Consider the following 17,485-nt stretch of genomic DNA (forward strand, 5'->3'; position numbering starts at 1 on the left):
AACATGATGCACCCAGTCCATCATCCTGCGAACTCTACTTCCACTCGTGCATCTCCTGCTGCAGTGTGACTGACAAATTGTACCGTGCGCCTGTCACCCAGTCAGCGCAAGGGATCCCCCTCCCGGAGGAACTCTGGTGTCATATGAGGCCCATCAGGCCGGCCCTGGGCCTTGATTTGACAGCCAGCTGATCGCGATCGTGCGCCATGGACCGGCCAGATTGGGGCCCGTGCAATGGTTAGGTTCTGATTAACTTTGGCCTTGTCAGGAGCACTCGCCACAGTTCGCATACGTCGAGTGGCTCCTGCAATTAACTCTCCTCCCGGTTTTAGGGCCGGCAAACGTCATCATGGATCCCCAGCAGAGGGCCTTTCAGCCCGACTCTGGCTGTCCCCTGGCCATACACCGCTACGTTTCGTGCAGGGATCCAATTGTTCCTTAATCCGGATCCGTGGTTCTCCACCGAACAGAGCTGAATATTTCTCCCCTGGTTGGACTTAAATACACCATGGCTCCCCGTCTACAACCCTCCAGGTTTTATCAGATGTTCAGCTTCGTCAACTTTCATCATGGGAATTCCTCAATATTATGACGGGGTCCCTGACGAGGCCCCTAAGCCAACAGCACTTTCCACAGCCGACGTGGTGGCACGCTTCGGTCGTCTTCATCTGTTGGACGACTTGATCCGCCTACGAGCAGCAGATGCTGTTCAACATCCTATCCTTGCCTATCCTAAACCCACAGAAGATGACTCCGTTTCATATGAGTACTTTACGGGTCACGATCTAGATTGCATGGTGGACCATGCGGTGTACACCTTGATGGACTATGGCTTCAAGCCAGTAAGTTAGATGATCACCATATCAGCACAATACTGATTGGTTTAGCCCCGGGAAGATGGAGCAACGGTTGCTCTCTTCACGCTCTCCGACCTCAACATGGTCGTCACTTTCTTTGCCCTCAGCAGACTCGGATACACCGTCATGATGCTGTCGCCTCGTCTATCAGCCACAGCTTGCGTGTCGTTATTAGACACGGTCGGCTGCGACACCATCTTGTACGGCCAATCGCCGAATATTCGCGCCACATTGGGTGACATTCTGCGCCTCAAACTAATTGCCTGTCGGCCAATCATCCAACGAGCCTCTGTAGAGGCATCGCAAGATGCAGACGTTTTTATGATTCGCCGGAATCGTCGTCCCGAGCTCCTGGTGAACCGGACTGCCCTCATCCTTCACTCTTCCGGCTCAACAGGTACCCCAAAGCCTCTTTATCTCAGCCACAAAGCCTTGATGACCCATCCCATGCGGGGTCCGGGGTTCACTTCCTTCAACTCACTACCCTGGTACCATCTGCATGGACTATCCACAGCACTGCAAGCCATGTACATGCGACGAACAGCATTCATGTGGGATGCCTCTTTGCCCTTGACGGCAAGTACGGCGGTGGCTGTCCTGGAGGCAGCCCGGCCGGAATCCGTCCAAGGCGTGCCCTACCTTCTTCAACTCCTCATCGACAACCCACGCGGGCTGAAGGCGTTGAGGGCTTGCAAATTCGTCACCTACGGTGGTGCCCCATGCCCGGACGAGTTGGGCGATAAACTTGTGGAGGAAGGTGTAAGATTTGGAGGGTCTTTTGGACTGTAAGTGAATCAACATTTACCCGAGTGCTTTGCTAATATCTCTAGAACGGAAGCTGGTCTGGTTGCAGAGTCGATCTCGCGACCAGCAGGAGATCCTTTTTGGAACTACATGCGTTTTTTTGACAACATCAAGCCATTCATCTGGATGAAGCCCATCAGCGACGCACTATATGAAGTGGTTTACCTCCAGGGCCATCCAGCATTGACGGCATCCAACTCCAACGACCCTCCTGGCTCGTTCCACTCTCGCGACGTCTTTACTCCTCATCCCACTATTGCCGACCGGTGGAAATACGTGTCCCGCTTGGATGACCGGGTCACCCTGGTCAATGGTGAAAAGGTGCTTCCCCTCCCAATTGAGGGCTGTATCAAGCAGAACCCTCTCATCCAGGAAGCGGTTGTCGTTGGGGTCGAAAAGGCCGTTCCCGGGCTGTTGGTCTTCCGGACAGAAAACTCCCAGATGTTCTCCGACGAGGAGTTTCTGGACCTCATTTGGCCGACCGTGGAGGATGCCAACTCACGGGCCGAACAATTCTCCCAGATCGCCCGCGATATGATCGTGGTCTTGTCTGCCGACTCGGTCTGCCCGCGGACAGACAAAGGCTCCATGATCAGAGCCCAGGTGTATACCAAATATGCCGATGTCATTGAAGACATGTATACGAATGAACAGACTGTTGATGGAACCCTCCAATTGGATCTCCCCGCAACAGAGAAGCATTTAATCAAGCTCTGCCACGAGGAACTGGGCTTCCCCATCTCTAGCCCTAGCTCGGACTTTTTCGCCGAGGGACTGGACAGTCTGAAGGCCATTCACCTGCGTCGTCTGATACTAAAGGACTTTAAAGTGCAAGACCCTAAGAGCATCAGTCACAACATTGTCTTTGAGACTGGAAACATTACCCGTTTGGCTGGGCATATCCTCGCAATCCAATCCGGCCACGAGGAGGAGACCGAGGATGAAGTCTCCATGATGCCAGGGCTGATCGAAAAGTACTCTGTTTTCCAGAGCCACACTCCCAGCCCCAGCTTGGTGACCTCCAACAAGAGCGTCGTAGGTCCCCTCCACCAAGTCCGTCCGATTCCCACTAACCAGCACAGGTTCTCACCGGAGCCACCGGATCCATCGGTGCCCACACCCTCTACAAACTCCTTAACGACGACACAGTCTCAGTCGTCTACTGCCTGACCCGGAGATCCCAGCCTGAAGAGGCTATCACCAACACCCTTACCCAAAAAAGCCTCTCCGTCCTTCCCCACCGTCTACAGAAGATCGTCGCCCTCACCAGCTCTCTCGAAAAGCCCGACCTCGGCCTCGGTCCCAGCATGCTCGCCCAGATGAGACAATCCGTATCCCTGATCATCCACAGCGCATGGCCCGTCAACTTCAACCTGCCCCTCACAAGCTTCGAACCCCACATCAAGGGCCTCCACAACCTCATCAACTTCTCCCTCTCCGTGAACCTCCCCGACCCAGCCGTCCTCCTCTTCTGCTCCTCCATCTCCACCGCCCTGGATTCCTCCTCCCCGGTCGACGAAACCCCCATCACCGACCTCACCAGCGCCCTCGAAATGGGCTACGGACGCTCCAAACTCATCGGCGAGAAACTCATCAGCAATGCCCGCAAATCCGGTGCCCGGACCTACTCCCTCCGCATCGGCCAAGTCTCCGGCCACTCCAAAAAGGGTCTGTGGAACGATTCGGAAGCCATCCCGCTGATGATCCGATCCGCATTGACCCTCCACGCCCTCCCCGCCCTCGACATGACCTGCTCGTGGCTCCCCGTCGACAAACTCGCCTGTTCGATCCTCGAACTTGCCAAAGCCTGCTCCATCAACTCGCTCGACTCTCACTGGGATGACACCACCCCTACCGACGATGACTCCATCTACAACCTGTGCAACTCGCGCGTCTTCACCTGGTCCTCTCTCCTCTCGACTCTCAAACAAAGCGGCTTCGCTTTCAAAACTGTCCCTTTTCACACCTGGCTTCAACTTCTCCGTGAAAGTGAAGCCAGAGGCGAAGAGGAGATCAACCCCGCCGTGAAGCTGACATCACATTACGAAGCCATGTACAGCGGGGATGCCCCGGAGCAAGTCAAATTCCTCACCGAAAAGGCCGAACGGGATAGTATGACGTTACGAAATGGGAGATTGAGAATCATCCAGGATGGGATTCTGGCGAGATATGCACAGGATTGGTTGAGGCGGTGGAAGAGTGCTTAGTTGCCTGGAGGGCTGAAAGCTAAGCTATGGCTGGCTACGAGATGACGATATCTTCTTCTTCTTCTTCTTGTTGATACATAAGATTGATAAAAGACTTGTATATAGTTGGATATGAGATACCACAGTTTGTTTTTGATTAGAAATTGGTTTATCAGATTTATCGATCTTATGAAGTTATTTGTAATCCATTCCTTAGACTCACTATTACTATCTAGCTATTAGCACCAAAATAACATAAGAGAAGTACTAAGAACCATCCCTCAACATATAACGGAATATAAAGTAAGTATAACAGGATCAATCATCAAGCAAAACAATACAAAACACAACAAAATAAAAGCCAAACCCAAGACAAGACAAGAAATCTCACATCCCCTATCCATATCCATTTCCGTTTCCGTTTCGTTCCAAACCAAGTAAATACCTAGAGCAAACCCACCCTCCCAAAAGAAAAGATAAGTAATGGTATCTCCATGTCCAACCGACCCCGTTGAAATAATAGAATTGATATTATATTGTAGTAGTATCAAATGTGTGTGTGTTTGGGGGAGGGGGAAGGGGCTTTTCAATTGTGCATGCCTAGAGGTACTTGTTTAGTTAAAGTGGGGATATGTGTGTGTGATAATAAGGGGGTTAATATGCTGTACTATACTATACTATACTATACTATGGATATACTGATGAATACTCAAGGAAGGATAGATGCTTTCAATCTACGTATGGGAATTCAGCGAAACGGGAAGGAAATGAAATGAAATGAAATGAAATATCTGTGATCAAGGTTGGAAGGGTCTGTGTTGGATGAGTGTGAGTAGGGACTAGTTACTTTCAAAAAGTTATGATAATAAATTGGATTTTAGTGAATTTTTAGTTAGCAGGGGAAAAAGACGGGAATAGAAGGAAAAAGAAGATACAAAAGGAATGGGGTTGATCAAAACAAATTGGATAATAGTGGGTGTTTGTTCTTATTATACTAGAAGGGCAGATCTGATTTAGAATAAAGATAAAAAAGTTATAGCTTATCAAAATAGCAGAGGTATGTATAGCACAGAAAACATTGTATCAACCGAACACCAAAAAGATTAACATAAAGTCATAGCGAACCGTCTTAGAAGTATTAAAGAAGAAGAAATTCATCCACGATGTTGATGATAGCGTCGAGTATGGTCACGAAGATTATCTTTTCGATTAAAAACACCGCCACAGTTGTCGGCCACACAGCGACAGGTCGTGCAGGTTTCGAACGTGGCGCAGCGGGTCAGCCTCACCTCGCGGTTGAAGTACCCGGAATAGTGGCAGCCTTCCTTCCCAGTTGCACTAGAAGGGGCCTTGGGGGGAACTACGTGGAGGGATTAGTGGTCGCATTGGAGAGGGAAACAGGGGGCATATGCTGGGGCTTGATGAGTCTGAGTTGCTGTCACTGGTCCCGGGGGATCACGTCGGGGGAGGAGACCTGATAGTATATTCCTGCCGTGGTAACTGGTAAGATTGGCGGAAACATCATCGGACTATGGTTCGGGCCGTTCATTAGGGCCCATCCATTCGCTGATGTGGCCCCACACTAGACACAAGGGTCGATGCCATTGGCTAGATCGGGGTAGAAGCCTGAGGGCTGGTCGAGAGAGTAGTAGTTGTAGCCGTGGAAACGCTCCATCCCCAAGCAGACTATGGTGTGTCAAGAGTGGGAGAGAAGATCGGCTGCAATCGCATGAAAAGGGACAAAGCGGTGTATATATGGCCCAAGATTCATTCTGAGGCTCACAGGCGTGTCGCAAAACTGATGACAAGACCAACAGATGCAGATACGTACTAGTACTAGATACTACTAGTTTTCCTGACATCAATGGGTATCCGAAGTTGGGAATTTATCATCAAAAAGGTGCACCTCGAACAGCTTGCTCTACTGAGTATTCAGCCTCGCCGTGGCTCTGTCCTCAATTCCAGATCCTCATAAGTGCGAATAGGCCCATTCCAGCATGAATTTACTCTCTGATTTATAGTACTAAAAACCAAAGGTGGGCGTCATTGTCACATCTCTCCGAGATATTGTATACTTAGACTTGGCGAGATAAGAATGGTTCATGGAAGGTTAAGTAGAATTACTATATGGGTTTTTCATTTGTAAGAATGAGGATACTAACCCAACCGAGAATACTTTTCAAAGCAGCAACCAGAATAAATAGACATTCATTAAGCGAAACCAGAAAATTAGACTGTTGTGTGAGTGAGAGAGGGATCCCAGCTTGATATGGATATCTAACAACCTTAACCTTATCTGGAACGAGACTGCGCCAATCTGTATTCTCTTTTTTGGTCGGTTTGGTTTCCTAGATATTTGGAGATGAAGATCAGAAAGATGGGAGATATCTAATGAATTGAATTTTGCGGGGAAGGGGGGTATATGCGAGGAAAGACTGATTTTGATTTGTTGATATATAGAATGGAGACGTTGAGGAGTTGGGGGTTGGTTCTAATTAAAAGAAAGAAAAGAAGAAAATTGTGACAGTTTGATTTAGATAAATGTATTAGCTAGCTACACACCTGACTAACTATTCCTATGCGCGATTCCAGATCCCAACCCTCCATCCATCACTACTCCGAGTCCATCATAACAGGTAACTTCTCGTACTCCTCCGCCATAAACTTTCTCAAAGCCTTCAACCCCTCGACTAACTCCTCCCTCTCACAAACATATCCAATCCGTACGTATCCCGCGAAATCCCCCTTCTGTCTATTCTCATCCCTACGACCATTCCCAAAACAACCCCCCCCGGGAACAACCAACACGCCCATGTTCTCCATTAGTCTCGAACAAAACACCTCATCGTTAACTGGCCGTCCATTCCTATCCACAAACTTCAAAAACGCAGTAGTTCCAGCCACGGGCTTTGTCCATTTCACCGCCCAACTGAACTCATCCACGAAGTCGGATAGAATCTCCAGATTTCCCTTGGCAAGGGCGATGTTTCGCTCTAGGATATTATTCACTGTAGATTGGGACAACGCAAGCGAAGCAATGTGATCATCTATCCGACTCACAGAAATAGTGGTGTAGTGTCTGACAGAAGCACAGAGGTCGAGAATTTCCGTAGAGGGCGAAGCGAGCCATCCAGTTCGGAGACCAGCGAGACTGTATGCTTTGGAGGTGGAGCTGGTGACGAGGGTTTTGGGGTAGTTGAAGGTGAGAAGGGAGGGGGGTGGTGGGGTGGATGTGGAGTGGAAGAGGGGACGGTAGACTTCGTCGGAGAGAATTGTCAGGCCGTGGTCCTTTGCGATGGAAATTATCTCGTTCAGGATGGAGTGAGGGAGGATTGCTCCGGTGGGGTTTTGGGGGTTGCTTTATGTATAATATTAGTAATTGTGAGAAGAGAGGAGGGGGAGGCGTACTTGATAATAATAAGCTTCGTCTTATCAGTCACCAAGCTTCTGAGCTCATCCACGTTCACTTCCCATCCATTCTTCTCGTCTGAGCGCCAAAGACTCACTTCCGCGCCGAGAGACCGCGGCAGGGAATAGAGCTGTTGGTAGGTGGGATACTGCACGATGACATGGTCGCCTGGTTTGACGAGAGAGTACAGAGCGAGAAAGTTGGCTGCGATGCCCCCATTGGTGACGAGGATGTTGTCTTTCGTGATGGGGGATGGAGAGTAGAGGTTGGCGATGTTGGAGCGGAGGGCTTCTGAGCCGCGGATTGCGCCGTAGGTTTGCTTGGTTGTTGGGTTGAGGAGCTGTTCTGCTGAGATTGTGTTCTGCGAGAGAGAGACCAGGTCGGTGAGCGAGATGGAAGCACAGCAGGTTTCGGCGAGGTTGTGGGTTGCGGTGGTTTCGTGGTCATCCATCCACTGTTATTGTTAGTGTTGTGTTTGTGTCAGCTGGGGTTGGAAGAATACCCTCTCAACGGCAAAGTCACTGATTTGGGGCATTTTGGTGGTGGAAGATTTGTAGAATGAGGTGGTGTTGGGGTTGAGGAGTGGAGGAGGGAAGGACATTGTATATGTAGTGGGGGGTGGATTGAGGGAATGGATTGTGATTGGTCCAGTCGGCTGCTTTGCCGGAATGGGGGGATCCACTATCACTACTGAAAGAAAGATTCTAAGACCTGTAGATGAAGTGAATGATTGGTTGCGTCGGATACATGTCCAATTCAACACATGCCGATGTGGCGTTTACATATGGGTTGGTGTACTGGTGTAATGATGTGAGCTTTGGTGTTACTGTGGGTAATGATCTAGCCAATAGAGCCGCTATATGTATTTCTTGCTAAGGAGTTGCTTCCTGCTGGAGCATGCATATGAGCGAACGCCTTTGATCTTGAATATTGCAGTGTCAACGGCGCGTACATAGGGAAGATTGATACGCAGCAGACACAACTCAGTGCACACTAACAAGTCGATCAACCACTCGTCCTGCAAGTCATCTTTAGACACAGTGTCGTCTTCATTCACGCTCCCGCTTGCTGTTCCGTTGGATACACTCCGGGTGACTTGTTCGGGCGTGGTAAGGGCATTCATCATGATGTTAGTAGGCTTGAATGTCGTGACAGGCCTGCGGTCGTGTGTTTGGCTCCGCTGCTTGTTGAATATGACTTTGGTCCTTGTAACGCTGTTCGCCGTTATGATTGGTGAGTACTCCGCGTGAGATTGTTTGAAGTGGCCTGGTGTTCCTGCTTGTGAGGCACATTTTTGTTGTCTTCGAAGCAGGCCATCTCACGGAGGATAGATTGGCGGTAGTGTGCGTACCTTGAGTTAGGCGTGTCATCTAGAATGCAACTTCAGATACAAACCACGCGGGTAGTCTAACGGGCGATCCGGCAGTCCTAGATGTGACAATGAAAATTCGCCGAGGAAGCTATGCTTTAAGACCCATGACCAGGAGCAAGACAGATCTCAGCGCACTGCTGGAGGCGATAATATGCTGCATGGCCACTATAAGGCAGAGTACACCCCGAGCATGTCTCAGAATAGAACCAGTTCAAGCCCCTTTTGTGCAAAGTACACGTTCCATGGTAGAGGACTAGCAGCAGCCCAAAAAGCCTCGAGCATGTCACGCGCGCGCGTAAAGTTGCCCATCCCCAGGCTGCGCATATTAGTCATTCGCGTGTGGATGAGATCCCGCTCCTCGGGTACAGTGGTCTCACACCCTGCACTGAATACAGGCCATAGAATGAGGATGTTGGCCTGCGAGAATGGTCGGATGTGTTGGATTGCAGCAACAATGTTGTGGATGTCAGCGCAGACGTCAGGATGGTCACGAGGGAAACCCTGGACACAGCGGTGGAGATGGAGTAGGGCAGAGTGCACAAACGCCAGGTGGGTGTATTGGAGTTCGTGAGCGAGCTCGGGCCCGTGGGTATTAAGCGTACTGGATGGGACATCTCGGTCTACCAGGGAGTGAATGGTGAGGTCGAGCATCTGCGCTTCGTACATGTCTTGATGTGAGAGGGTATCCTGACGAGCGAGTTGGCCGATGCGTGTCAACGCAGGCACCAGCTCCAGAGAGTATCCGCAGATATCGTCGACTTCGCTTGGACGAGTCTCCAGGAAGTGCTCCAAAAGGCCATGGGTGATGCTGGTTGAACTAGATACTCCAGCCAGCACGTCGAGCGTGGTGAACCATTTGACCAGACAGAGGGTGAAGGAGTCTGCCATGTTGGATGGCTGCTTGAGAAACGCGGTAAGAAGGCGCATGACACCTGCCAGATGCATCTGCCAGACATTCATGTTGCCATTGCACACGTCGTTCGTGCACAGCGTCATGGCCGTCATGGCCGTCTCGGCCTGCAGCATCTGGGTTGGCTCATTCAGGGCAGAATTGAGCCCGGATATGGCCAGATTGGTGAACTTCAGACAAGCAGTCCAGGAGGTGCCTGAGTTGTCACCGATCAAGCGCCCATGGTGGCTGCAGGCCGATGCCAGCAGGGCATACAGAAGATGCGGAGTGTCAAGGGCTGCGCTGATTAACCTATCGACGAACAGCTTCGGTGCCGCAGGAAAGAAAACAGGAGCAGTCTGAGTAGCGAGGACGTGCATGAAGAACTTGGACTCGGCTGAGGAGAGAAACGGGGAGAGTGTCAGAGTTGGCTGGTTGGCCAGAATGGACAGATCAGTGGCCTGATCGGGAGACCTGGTTCTCGGTTGCGGGCTGACAAAGTTCACGCTCAGAGTGTAGATACAGCCCCTCGGGTACCGAGCGCATCGGGAGCAAACAGGTTTGCGCAGATCGCACTGGCAAGTTAGCATAGCTTAGGAGGATGACGAGGGCGTACCTTGACTTTCTTCCTGCGGCATTCGGAGCAGCCATCGCGGCGGCGCTGGGAGTGGGGTTGGTTAGATGTCAGGGTGGATATCATAAGGTTGGAGACTATCACTATGATGGATGAGTTGAAGATGAGATGGTGAATCTATTCAGCACACCTCGAGCAGAAGGCGCTAGTCTGCTTTGGTACAAGTAGCCGATGCAGCCAATCACAGGATCCCGTCTTACGGCACATGACTTGAGTCAGAATTGCAAACTGTATCGCAAATTCAGTCAATAGCCCTTATGGGTATGTGGTTGTACAGAGTATTTTGAAATATTGATGACATTGTCATGTGATTAACCTCTGTGACACAGCCAGTGTACAGCCATGCAGCGCCATGCAGCCATTGTCATACAGTAAGTGATACAAGCAGTGACACAAGCAGTGACACAAGCAGTGACACAAGCACTGGCACAAGCGTGACACAATCGCGTGCGGCCTGATGATACCTTACTGGTGGTACAAACACAACTGCCGCTGCCGTGCACAACCGGCTGCCTGGTAACCGACCCGACTAATATCCTTGACTGCAGAGTCGGGATAGCCGAGCCAGTCAAGAGCTGCAGCTTATCCGGGGTAAGAAGCGGGGTAACCACATCCCTGCAAGTCCGGGGAAGCTGTACCTGTGTAATCCAATCCCTTGGAAGAGAGAATGATTCGGATTATCCGACATCGGAACTTCCCTCCCAGCTTGGTTCTGTTGTGTTACTATAACTGTCCCACCTGCTGCCACATGGGTGCCACACTTTATTCTCACCACCATGGAGGAAAAGGGCACTTCCAGTCATATCGATCGCGCAACCGAGGAACATGGCCTGGGGGGCCTAATGACAAAGGAAGTCGTCAACCTTGACCCCAATGATCCTCAGGTAGGTACTTCACTGCGATCCAGCTGCACCCAGCTAATAGCACAGAACTGGTCCACCGCTGCCAAACTCACCACCTACCTGACCATTTGCTTCTACACCTTTCTCGCCAATGTCAACAGCAGCAACTTTACCGTGGCCACCAAGGCCATCATCGCCGAGTTTCACGTCTCCCAGACTCAAGCCGGCGAGCTCGTCTGCTTCAATGTATTCCTTTTCGGCCTTGGCAACATCTTCTGGGTCCCGCTGATGCGCGTCATCGGTAAGCGACCGGTCTATTTGGTCTCCATGCTGCTGTTGTCCACCATGAATGTGTGGTCATCGCGTGCCACCAGCTACGGCGAGCTACTCGCCGCGCGCATTCTGTCCGGCTTTGCTGCTGCTGCCGCCGATGCCACCGTCCCTGCTGTGGTCAGCGACATGGTCGCTCCCCACGAGCGCGGCCACTACCTCATGATTTTCCACCTCGCCCTGACCAGTGGTTTATTCCTCGGGCCGTTGATCAACGCTTATCTGGTGCAAGACGAGGACTGGCGTTGGATGTGTTACTTTCTCGCAGTGGCAGTGGGGTCCGTTCTCGTGGTCGCTATTTTCACCATCCGTGAAACCACCTACCTCCGACACGTTGTCTCTCGCAGAAACTACCGGGACTGGCTGTCGCTGACACATGGATATAACCCGGATGCATCATTCATCCGAACCACCTGGGATATTCTCCGCAACGCGGCATATCCGCAGCTGCTATGGTGTTCCCTCACCATCGGTATCTCGGTTGGATGGTGAGTACCCCTTTCCTGGAGTAGGACCAACTTAACGAGACCAGGAACATCGTGGTCCAACTCACCGCATCCCGCACCTTCACGGCACCCCCCTACAACTGGCCGGCCGGGAGTATCGGTCTCCTCTCGCTGTCCGGTTTCATCGGCTCCCTTCTCGCCTTCTACCTGGGCGGTCGTCTGATCGATATCATCTCCACGCGATACACGCGCCATCACGGCGGTCCCCGACTGCCCGAGTACCGACTACCCGTGATGATTATCCCCGGGACAATCGGGCCCGCCGGGATCCTGATCTTCGGACTATGCGTAGCTCACCAGACACATTGGGCGGGCGCGGCAGTTGGATACGCCATGCAGGCATTCGGAGTGGCTGCGATATCCAACGTGGCGGTAACCTATGCGCTGGATTGTTACAAGCCCGTGAGTAACATGCCATCAATCACTGTATTCTGCATACTGACGGTACAGATCACGGGCGAGGCATTGGTAATCATCTTCGTAATCCGCAACACCATCGGGATGCTGCTCTCGCTGTACGCAGCAGACTGGATCAACCGACAAGGCGCAGCGAAAGTGTTCGGCGAAATGACGGCCATTCAGGGGGTGAGTGTAGTGATGGCGGTGCCGTTGTTTATTTGGGGGGAGAAGCTGCGGGGACTGACGGGACGATATGGGCCGATGAAGCGGTTTGCTTAGAATCGTAGCCTTGGTTACTTCCTCTTCAAACTTCAATGAGACCGACCATTGGCATGCATACATAGTATGCAGAACCCAAGACATAAGACAATCCCACCTGCTATCTACACCCAGACAATCAAATCAACCCCCCATTCCGGCCTCACCGGAACCACCACCACCACCACCACACCACCACCACCACCACACTTCGCTCAGCAGTGGATCATCCAAGATCCAACCCACCCCAATACCTAGCCAAAGTCAAATAAATGAAATGCGACACGATACCCCCACGCACCTCCCACCTTCATTGACCGTTTTCGGATGGTTCGAACTCAACCCACAACCCACAACCCACGTTGTAAAATCGAACCCAGGGAGACTATGATGTGCATACACCCGATCGTCTCATCGCCCGAAACTATCGATGATAATCTATTCAGTATCCCACTGATGGATGATTGCTGAGGTGGCTTGTCGGGGAGGAAAGGATTTAAAGTTTTGTGAACCGAGGAATGGGATCAGACTAGCCGGTGCCGGTGCCGAGTTAGCCCTAGTGTGAGATGGGCCAGGGCTAAGCAGGGCTAATAACATCATTGATGTGGTGCTTTGCTCGTATTTGTGGGGCGGTTCGGGGGGGAGGCTTCTAGATTCTAGTTCGTGAGGTTGCCATGAGAGGGGTTGGTCAGGGTCATGCTATTTACCAACGAAGATTCGAATCAAAATGGCAGTGGGAGTGAATAAAACTGATGAATGAATAGAGAGTCTCACGGCAATTCTACCTGCCGCGATCATCACACCCTACACAGTAGCATAGAATATACTCCGAACTACTGCCTCAAAACCATTCTCTTGTTTGGTCTGGTTCGGTCAACCCCACCATAGGTAGCTCTGCGACAAGCGGTCCACCGGAATGACACTCCAGCTAGATACCTACTAGATAATGAACTATCCGATCGCTACCAAGACAGGCGCACCCTCCGCGATGATATCCCATCGACGATCAAATCTTGTTACTACTATACTTGCTGACTTCGGTTTCCTCCGGGTGGCTGCCACTCAAAGTTTATCTGAGCACCAATCGCCAGCCAAGGACGTGGTTTCCGACCGTCGCAGAGTGGAGTATACAGGGATATATCTTCCCCCCGGCTGAGAATTGAGTTCGTTGCGTGTGTCGCAGTGCTTATTTGTTGCCCTGCGCGGCCCGTGTGTTACTCTCCGGGTTATTATTAGAGGGCTGGTCTGCCGTCTTATAGGTAGTGAGTGTGGTCTGAGGGTAGTAGCTGTCATGCAGCTCTGCGATCGATATGAATGACACGATTATTCCGGCCATGGCGCCGCCGTCCGGGCTGGTGTCGAATTTCGTGGATCCACCAGATTGCGGGACGAAGTTCATTGTGGTCAATTGTGTGTTTTTGCCGGTGGCGGTCGTGGCTTTGGGGGTGAGGATGTGGACGAGGTTGTTTGTTGTGAGGAGTGTGGCGTGGGATGATTGTAAGTGACAATACTAGGCCATGGCTGAGTGGTATATGTGACTGACTGATGGGTAGATTTGATGGTTTTGGCTGTGGTATGTGGGTTGATCTGGTTTGTTGAACTGGACTGATGAGATAGATTCTGTCGGTGGTGCTTTCGGGGTGACGTTGGATAGTAAGTGTTGTTATTCCTATGGTATCTGCTGCTGACCAGCAGTGCTCAAGTATGGTCTGGGGAAACACATGTGGGATGTCCCACTGCATCAAGTCACCCCTCCGTTTTTAAAGGTACGTGCATTGCATCCTCGGTAACCAATCTAACTCAGTTAGTATAATGTTGTCGCGGCGATTGTTTACTGCGCTGGTACTGGGTTCACCAAGGTGTCAGTTCTTATCTTTTACCTACGCATCTTCCCCAGCCGTGGGTTCCACCTGGCCGTGTGGACAATCGTCTTCATCGCGGTGGGCTACAACGTGGCCAGCGTGTTGGCCAACGTGTTTAGCTGTACCCCGGTAGCAGGGGCCTGGGATTTGTCCATCAAATCGACGTGCATGAACCGCCCGGTGTTTTACTTTGCCAATGCGGGGTTGGGCATTTTTACCGATTTTGCGACGGTGTTGGTGCCGATGTAAGTGACCCGTTTATACCTTGCTCATTTAGCTGCTAATGAGATAGACCGTGGTTGCGTCGACTGCAGATGCCACTGCGACAGAAGATTGCCATTGGTTTCATGTTAGCGATGGGTTGTTTGTAAGTGAAACGACGCGATAAAGTTCTTTCTGACTGGATAGTGTCGGCATCGTGAGTTGCATCCGTCTGGCGAGTTTATATGTCCTGCTCAAGAGTACGGACCTGACTTGTAAGTCCCATCCCTTGCCTGATGAACTCAGCTAAGGAATAGGGGCCACGACGAATGCCCTGTTGTGGTGTACAGTCGAGCTGAACCTAGGCATCACCGGGGGCTGTATCACCGCGATGCGACCGTTTGTGCGACGGTACTTCCCTCGTCTGCTGGGCCTATCGTCGAACGGTTATGGGCAATCCAGCTCGCGCAAGTATGGCCATCCCCTTAACTCCATCCCCCGCGATCAACCAGACTTTGGCAACCGGAGCCAGTATTCGACGCGACTGAAAGGGGGTACCGGGGGGAGTGCCGAACATATTCTGCCAGCGAGAAAAGATGACGACGGGATCATCCGGACGGTGGAGTTTAACGTGGATACGCGAGGGGGACGAGAATCAATGGCATGATGTATGTAATGATGCTAGTGAATGTATGCTGGAAGAATTCTCGGAATGTGCCTGTGCCCGCGCCTGCAGTGGAGCACGCTAGAGACGCACTACGACGCACTAACGACCGGCTAACTTCTCTCGGCTGCTGGCCCGAGACTACTTTTCAGGGACGGCTCAACAGGAAGTGAATTGCCGTGGCTGCAGAACATTGCAAACAGACTTAGCCTCGGCTACGGTGTTAGCCACACCCGCCTGTTTGTTGTATAGTAGCACTCCGCTAGTCAGCTCCGCCTAGATCGCCAGTCAAAAACCGCGCTTTCCCTTCTTTCCCTCATTCGCATCCATCACTCACCATGCGCGTCGCCTCTGTTTTCCCGCTGGCCGCCACGGCTGCAGCCACCTCGGGCTGCACCGCCCTGCAATACCTCTCCGATGAGGTCTTCACTCCCAGCACCGACGTCTACAAATATGAAGCGCAGAACTTCTGGTCCAACACGGAGATCATGTCGCCGGGATGCGTGTTCCGCCCGCAATCGGCGGCCCAATTGGGCCAGGGCGTCAAGGCGCTGGTGGATGCGAATGCGCAGTTTGCCGTGCGGGGAGGAGGACATATGGGCATTCGTGTACACCCCCCATTTTCCTGCATTTTTTATGTAGGGAATAATGGCTGACGAAAATAGGGCTCGAATAACATCGACAATGGGGTCCTTGTCGTCATGTCGAATTTGACCACCCTGTCACTATCGGAGGATCAATCGATTGTGTCCATTGGACCGGCTTATCGGTATTCCTTCATCTGAAGTGGTATCATACATGATGGTAACTAAGAAACAGTTGGGCCGATGTTTACGCCTACCTCGAACCCTACGGCCTCGCTGCAGCCGGTGGCCGTCTCGGTCCGGTCGGTGTCCCTGGACTGCTTCTGGCGGGTGGAATCAACTTTTTCGGCAACCAGGTTGGATTCGGTTGCGACACGGTGGTGAACTACGAGGTTGTGTTGGCCAATGGATCCATCGTGGAGGCGAATCGCAGTAGTCACTCGGATTTATTCTGGGCGCTGAAGGGAGGAAGTAGTAACTTTGGATTGGTGACACGGTTTGATATGGAGACTATTGAGTCGACCAAGGTTTGGGCGGGGACGTATACAGTTGCTGGGGAGTATGTGGAGAGGTTTTTGGATGTATGTCCCCATCTTGAGTTGTGGTCGATTCACATGCGTGGATTTGAATGAGGACTGACAAAACAGGCCGCTGCCACCTACGCCGCCAACATCTCCGATCCCAAGACTCACATCGTTCCTGCTGTCGTGCCTGAGGGTAACACGACCGTTGGATCGGTGATTCTCTTCTACGACAGTGCCACGGAGAGCTATCCCGAGATCTTCAAGCCGTTTACCGATATCCCGGCTATCAGCAGCACATTGGGTTTTAAGACCTTGTCTGAGTTTGCAACCGAGACTGGTGCCCTTGTGACGCCGCACATCAAGTACTCCCCCTCTCCACTGCTATCTAGCATAGAATGTTAATAAAAATAGTGACATCTTCGTCGCCGGCACCATCAAAGCAACCAGCTACACCTCCCTACAGAGCGGCATCGCCCTCATCAACAACACCTTCTTCAACCAACTCCCCAAACTCACCTCCCAGATCCCCAGCGCCAACATCTCCCTCATCGAACTCGACTGGCAGCCCATCGGCAACAGCTGGCTCACTGCTTCTGAGTCCCGCGGCGGAAACGCCCTCGGGCTAGACTCCAACCAAATCTACCTCTGCTACGCAGAAGTAGTGGAGTGGATTGGCGAGGCCTATGATGACATTGTGAATGAGTGGTTGAAAGAAACCACCGAGATGATTAACAATGCGACCAAGAAGGCGGGTCTGTACGATGCGTTCAACTACATGGGAGATGCGGCAGGCTGGCAGGATATTTTCGGGGGGTATGGAGAGGAGAATCTGGAGAGATTGAGAGAGGTGGCTAAGGTTTATGATCCGAAGGGGGTGTTGCAGGGAGAGGGGTTGATGAGGGGGGGGTTTAAGCTTTATTAATTCTTACATAGTAGTATGAGTTGGGGGTGTATATGATGTGGGGTAGTCATTTACTAATGTATGGTGTCTACCTTGTAATGAAGATAGACATAGATTACAATCATACATCAACTAGACGACCACAGCGATACCCACTCCTTACACTCACACACAAAAAGACAAAGGAGAAGAAAAGTATATAGTCCAGCTAATAAATTCCTATCTACCCAAACCTACACAACATCACCAACATGCACCCCCAT

General features: G+C 51.5%; 6 protein-coding genes across 6 annotated transcripts; 4 read left to right on the forward strand and 2 right to left on the reverse strand.

The window, feature by feature from the left end:
* Nucleotides 1-569: 569 nt before the first annotated feature.
* Nucleotides 570-3,984, forward strand: BO94DRAFT_515189 (acetyl-CoA synthetase-like protein; the record flags this gene model as incomplete). The annotated part of the gene is made up of 4 exons (XM_025609908.1): nt 570-842; nt 888-1,642; nt 1,688-2,696; nt 2,744-3,984. 4 exons carry the CDS (start codon nt 570-572, stop codon nt 3,866-3,868), a joined length of 3,162 nt encoding a protein of 1,053 aa, XP_025468555.1. The 3' UTR covers nt 3,869-3,984.
* A 2,385-nt stretch (nt 3,985-6,369) lies between these two features.
* BO94DRAFT_515193 (putative aminotransferase) lies at nt 6,370-7,813 on the reverse strand. Its single transcript, XM_025609909.1, has 3 exons — nt 7,759-7,813; nt 7,256-7,710; nt 6,370-7,205 (listed from the first exon to the last, which is right to left on the reverse strand). Exons 1-3 carry the CDS (start codon nt 7,789-7,791, stop codon nt 6,461-6,463), a joined length of 1,233 nt encoding a protein of 410 aa, XP_025468556.1. The 5' UTR covers nt 7,792-7,813; the 3' UTR covers nt 6,370-6,460.
* Nucleotides 7,814-8,823: 1,010 nt separating this feature from the next.
* BO94DRAFT_545618 (transcription factor domain-containing protein) lies at nt 8,824-10,513 on the reverse strand (the record flags this gene model as incomplete). The annotated part of the gene is made up of 5 exons (XM_025613249.1): nt 8,824-10,092; nt 10,134-10,234; nt 10,282-10,301; nt 10,352-10,379; nt 10,468-10,513. The coding sequence occupies 5 exons, from the start codon at nt 10,511-10,513 to the stop codon at nt 8,824-8,826; spliced, it is 1,464 nt and encodes a 487-aa protein (XP_025468557.1).
* A 414-nt stretch (nt 10,514-10,927) lies between these two features.
* Nucleotides 10,928-12,542, forward strand: BO94DRAFT_594444 (MFS general substrate transporter; the record flags this gene model as incomplete). The annotated part of the gene is made up of 4 exons (XM_025616198.1): nt 10,928-11,035; nt 11,081-11,811; nt 11,856-12,231; nt 12,280-12,542. The coding sequence occupies 4 exons, from the start codon at nt 10,928-10,930 to the stop codon at nt 12,505-12,507; spliced, it is 1,443 nt and encodes a 480-aa protein (XP_025468558.1). The 3' UTR covers nt 12,508-12,542.
* A 1,254-nt stretch (nt 12,543-13,796) lies between these two features.
* On the forward strand, nt 13,797-15,216 carry BO94DRAFT_594450 (uncharacterized protein; the record flags this gene model as incomplete). Its single annotated transcript, XM_025616199.1, has 8 exons — nt 13,797-13,983; nt 14,040-14,063; nt 14,104-14,139; nt 14,182-14,252; nt 14,295-14,593; nt 14,641-14,715; nt 14,757-14,824; nt 14,867-15,216. 8 exons carry the CDS (start codon nt 13,797-13,799, stop codon nt 15,214-15,216), a joined length of 1,110 nt encoding a protein of 369 aa, XP_025468559.1.
* Nucleotides 15,217-15,551: 335 nt separating this feature from the next.
* On the forward strand, nt 15,552-17,243 carry BO94DRAFT_515199 (FAD-binding oxidoreductase; the record flags this gene model as incomplete). Its single annotated transcript, XM_025609910.1, has 5 exons — nt 15,552-15,821; nt 15,879-15,982; nt 16,033-16,378; nt 16,445-16,683; nt 16,733-17,243. The coding sequence occupies 5 exons, from the start codon at nt 15,552-15,554 to the stop codon at nt 17,241-17,243; spliced, it is 1,470 nt and encodes a 489-aa protein (XP_025468560.1).
* Nucleotides 17,244-17,485: the final 242 nt, after the last annotated feature.

This window comes from Aspergillus sclerotioniger (assembly GCF_003184525.1).
Source record: "Aspergillus sclerotioniger CBS 115572 chromosome Unknown BO94scaffold_11, whole genome shotgun sequence".
NCBI lineage: Eukaryota > Fungi > Ascomycota > Eurotiomycetes > Eurotiales > Aspergillaceae > Aspergillus > Aspergillus sclerotioniger.